This window comes from Monopterus albus, unplaced genomic scaffold (genome assembly GCF_001952655.1).
Source record: "Monopterus albus unplaced genomic scaffold, M_albus_1.0 scaffold178.1, whole genome shotgun sequence".
NCBI classification, from domain to species: Eukaryota; Metazoa; Chordata; class Actinopteri; order Synbranchiformes; family Synbranchidae; genus Monopterus; species Monopterus albus.
Window position 1 is genome coordinate 1 of NW_018128058.1, and position 5,239 is coordinate 5,239.

Below are 5,239 nucleotides of genomic sequence, written 5' to 3' on the forward strand. Positions count from 1 at the left end.
GGAGAACTTTTCCATGGGGCCAGACAGGGTCCAATCCTCACTCACACATTTCTCAATTTGCTGTAAAAATTCACTTAAAGTCTAAATAGTCTATTGTACATTATAATATTTATTGAGGGGAAAAAGTATCTGTTTCCATTCTATGGAATGGAAAAGATCGAGAGCTCAAGACATTCCTTTTTAATCCCCATATTGCTCTCTCTTGCCCAGTGATTGTGTAAGATTTGAGTCTTATAGACTCTAGTTACTTTATCAGCTTTAGTTACTTTTCAGTTCTTCATTGTCTTTCAGTTACGTTTCATATGTTTACCTTCCTTGCTTACACATGGTAAAACTGTACTGATGATTGACCAGAACTACTGAGCCTTGGTTACTTTAATACATTTATTTTCCTTGCATGTATAATTTCCAATTGTTAGAAACTGACCACTTTAACTTCTGTGTACACACAGTGTTTGCATGCAGGAGGTCCTGCTTTGTCATGTAATGGGATTGCACAGATGGGGGTCTGCGGCGCAGAAAACCCATGATCGGGAAGCTTCTTGGCATGGGGAAGCTGGCTATAAGGGGGTGAAAACAGGTTCAAACAATAACCGCCAATTGGAGTAAAGAGTCCGAAACCGAGGTGACACCGAAACAGGAAGTAATGTCAAAATAAAAGCATGAGAACGGAAGCCAACGGGACGAAATCATGACACTTGACTGACCACTGTATGGATGTCAGTTTCACTTCATCAGCAATAGAGCTGCCTTTTAAAAAAAAACCCAGCACACAATACTTACCAAGAGGCTTCAAATGTGAATGACTGCATCTGCAGTCAGTGCAGGTATTAGGAGGAGGAGGAGACATCATCTGGAAGAATGTGGGAAAATTTTACATGCGGTTTGTGTGTGATGGCGGTTTGTGTGAGTATGTTCGACTCTATATAGAGTCTGGCAATAAGTAAAAAAGGAGGGAGGAGGAATAAATAAAGAAAGAGGAAAAATAAAATAAATAGATAAAATAAGAGATCTTTTAGAATTTAATAAATTAATACATAAATAGGTTTTTACAAAAAAATTAAATGAATTCATTTAAAAACTATAAACTGCAACAGAGGACCATGCATCAACTAATAACATCAGTACATTTTAGTTCTTCCATAAAAACACACCCTAGGCTCCGCCCCATCCCAGTCGAGTCACAGTGACGACTACTCACATGACACACACATAACCATATTTAATGACTTTAGAAATGGCCGCAATGTTTGAACCTACAACAAAACACTCAGCAACCCAGTAACTAAATGACATGAAACAGGGCAAGTAATACCGCAACTTAATTATGTTGTGAATTCATTTCTCTATGCGCATATAACTGCGATGGACTGGTGACCTGTCCAGGGTGTACCCTGCCTCTCGCCCGCAGCCGGCTGGGATTGGCTTCAGCCCCCCGTGACCCCATTTTGGACTAAGCGGTATAGAAAATGGATGGATGGATGGATGGATGCGCATATAAAAGTTTTTGCGCTCCTTTTAATCTGTGTATTTGCTCATGTATGGAGCAAATACACTGCATGTGTTGTAGAAATCCCCCATTATGTCTGATGACAGTGCAGTGCTGGAGTCTGGCATTTGATCTTTAGCCACATTTAGGAATCACTCTTTAGACTGCTGAAGAAAAAGAGGGAGCACGGTCACATTGACATTTATGCCACCAAAGCAGACATGTTTGGGGACAGCCCAGTACAGGTCACAGGGCATGAAAAAATCTCCTCAGGACTGCGCGAGGGAAAAATCCAATAGGCGAAGCCCATACAAAATAGAATATATACTTATTTGTCTGTGATAAAGCTCTCTATTGATGTTCAAAAAACAACTGAAAACACATTAGGGAAGCACACCACTGCACAGGGTGACAAAGTATGAAACACAAGATCCTAATATTTTAGACATCTGGTGTATGAGCCCTTGACTCTTGTTTACATCAACATGTTACTGCTGTAACAAGTTGTGGCATTTGGAATCTTTGGGGCAACATTTTGAAAAAATATCTGGTGTTAATATCTGGTGTTTTCTAATGAGGAAACATGTCACCCAGTGTAGTGGTATGGTTCACCAATGTGTGTTTTTAATTGTTTTTGAATGACAGTGAACGTCCTTGGCAAAGACGGACAAGCTAATCCAGTTCTGACAGACTGACAGACAGTAATCATGAGTAGAGGGAAATCATTGTTGGTTTAAGTTATTATAGGAAATGTCTGGCCTTATCATTTAACTGTTACACTTTACCTGGGTTTTAACATTTAAGTACCTGTAGGAGCAAAGAGCAAATATTCAATCCATATAAAATCTGAAACAAATCTTCAGTGGTTGTTAACTTTGACTTCCAATTCATTCTAAACTGTGGCCACTGCAGTTAAAGGTGGAGGCTATAATTCTTTCCCAAATACGTTGGACATTTTGAGTATCGTGGTGTGAAATCCCAGTGCAGCACTGAATAAAGCCCCTCTCACTGCAGGTAAACCTGACACAAGCTCACACGTGCATATCCTGCTGTTTTCCACCTGACCTCCCAAGATACCTGCCCAGTCAAAGGGAGGCCAAAGCAACCTCAGACACATTCCCAACCCTTTCTCCCATGGGCTCATCTCACATGAAGAAGAATAAAAAGGGAATATGCCCTGACCTTTCCCATGAGCTACAAAGGAGGGTCCCAGGAGTTTCCTGTATTCTGTGTAGGTGTTCATTTAAGTTTGATAACATGGAGGTACATGCTTCCTAGCCAAATGAGGATTCATTGTAATTTAAAGGTGCATTAAAGTAACAATATATAGCTTGTGGGCAGCATAGTAGTGCAGATGTTAGTGCTATTGCCTCACAGCAAGAAGGTTCCAGGTTTGAGCCTTGGCTGGACTAGCAGCCTTTCTGCGTGGTTTTTACATGTTCAGTACTCTGGCTTCCTTCCACAGTCCAAAGACATGCAGCTTAGGTTGACTGGTGACTCTAAATTGCGTGTGCTTGTCTGTGTGTAAGTTTCAGTCCTGTGATAGACTGGCGACCTGTCCACGGTGTACCCCGTGTCTCGCCATTGTCAGTGAAAGATGATGAAAGAATAGTACAGTAATATTATGGAGTTTATTATTTATTTATTGTGACATCGAAGATGAACAGCTGGATGGATCATTAGCATACTTGGCACAGACATCAATGGGAACCAACCCTAGAAGTGATTAGATTTTGGCTGGAAAAGGTTAAATGTCAAGGTCACAAAAGCCTAACAGACAAATCACAAAAGTCCCCTTCTATAACATGAGGCAACATTTTAAAAATTCATATCTCTGTCAAACATTATTGAAACACTTAAAAATTTGACATGCATATGTAGGGTGGCAATGTCTATTACCACACCAAATTTCATTTGAATATAATTTGGATTCTGGGTCTGACTGCCATTGAAAACCCCATTTAATGCATATTTTCTGCCATAACTTAGCCTATAATGAAGCTAGAACCATGAAATGTTCAGAGATTTTGATGGTCATACAGAAGGACAGTGATAGGGAAGAGTGTGTTTCATTCCAGTGTCAATGAATGTTAGAAACTGGCCCTGAAAATTGCCCAATATTAGCAACTTTTCTTAGAATAATTAAGTCAAATTTTATAAGAGAAGTCAGATTTTCCATTTTCTCTAGTGTAGGTTCAAGAGTTTTCTTGCAATTGTAACTTAAAATTCTTAATGTATTACAACCGACACTTAAAACATACTGGTTTAAACTTCTGTACAAAGAAGCTTCTAGCAGTTCTTCAGCTGGTAACCACAGATTCTGTCAACAGAAACCAGGATGTCTTTGGGGTGTTCAGTATGTCTGGACTTCCTGTTGAACCACTTCTAGAAGGAGCTGTACCTGTAAGCTGCAGTAGTCTGGGAAAGGGGAAGAGAATCAAAGTTATTTTCCCTGGTCGATCCCTAACCCTCAGCTCTGGGGTTAAAATGATTAATATGTCTGAGAACTGGTTAACAAAGTGATTTTTTTCACAAGACAAGGGTAAAATGTCCACAGTAGGATTTAATAAGCCTTGGGCATTTGAAACGTACATTTTACTTTTACTGCTGTGCAATATTTACCACCATTCTGCATTTGGAGAACACTTTCAGTAAGATTTCTGATTTAGCTCCAGGTCTGTGTTTTGTCTTTAAATGGAAAAAGTAAATCAAAAACCCAGGAATAATAGGGTCGCTGTCCTGCATGAATCTAGTGTGAAAAGCAAATTAGTTGTTTCTTATAAACAAACTTACCCATGCTCGAAAAGCAGATGAATTTCACTCATTTAGCTCCGCATGAATATGTCAGCTTTGATTCAAAATGAGCAGGCATATGAAATCATTCAATTTTAACATCCAGGAAAGTTTAATTTAATTTACAAATATTGAAAATACAGATGAATATTCTTCCACCAAAATGGAAATTTCCCACATTAAATGGCTGTTTGAGACATTTTCTGTTCAAACCTTTCACCAAACACAAGTTGGCAGATCTCAGTATGACTTACTGAAGATGCGTCGCCATCTGTGGGGCAGATGGAAGCGGTGGACAGTCAAATAATAAACTGGGACTCCAGTCAGTGTGAGAGCACAGCTTATCCCTGTGTTCCAGGGGTCTGAATACAGAGACATACCCACGATGAAGAAGCAAACCACTGTAAAGATGAATGTGATGGCCACAGGCACCTTTGGGTTTTTAGACAAAGCAAATAACATTTGGTCAGGCTAGTGTGCAGATGGATAAGAAATGCTTTGCAGTTGAGTGCTATAACTACTGGCAGGCTAACTTTGAAAGGTCTTGGGTGGAGGGGGAAGCGGTACCGATGGATGAGCATCCCCAAGGTTGCCAAGGCCATGAAAAACCAGCTGCCAAAGGAGACAACATTGATGAGCTGGTAGATCTCTCCAACGATCACAATCAACACAGTCAAGGGGTACTGGAGACACAGACAATACAGCTGTAGTGACATACCACCATTCAGTCCAAGTCTGTTGTAACTGTTTTATACAGTGACATAGAGGATAGTAAAGCACAGTGATTAGAAAAAAAGACATTGCTGGATTTCCTTTTACTTTACAGTGTGAGGGATGTACTTTACCAGTAATAGCACAGCAGGCAAAGGTGTATGTCTGTGAATGTGAATCATGGAAAAGATTGGTGGCCAGTGGCCCTCCCTGGCTCCTACAAACAGCATCCTGCAATAGAGACAG

At 40.1% G+C, this 5,239-nt stretch overlaps 1 protein-coding gene across 2 annotated transcripts; it reads right to left on the reverse strand.

The window, feature by feature from the left end:
* Window positions 1-3,198: 3,198 nt before the first annotated feature.
* On the reverse strand, window positions 3,199-5,016 carry LOC109969720 (cystine/glutamate transporter-like). Of its 2 annotated transcripts, none has more exons than XM_020616803.1 (3): window positions 4,850-5,016; window positions 4,537-4,644; window positions 3,199-3,907 (listed from the first exon to the last, which is right to left on the reverse strand). In XM_020616803.1, exons 1-3 carry the CDS (start codon window positions 4,996-4,998, stop codon window positions 3,790-3,792), a joined length of 375 nt encoding a protein of 124 aa, XP_020472459.1. In that variant the 5' UTR covers window positions 4,999-5,016; the 3' UTR covers window positions 3,199-3,789. The 2 variants fall into 2 exon arrangements, with proteins under 2 accessions (XP_020472459.1, XP_020472458.1); XM_020616802.1 differs by having other exon boundaries at window positions 4,537-4,714; window positions 4,816-5,016.
* Window positions 5,017-5,239: the final 223 nt, after the last annotated feature.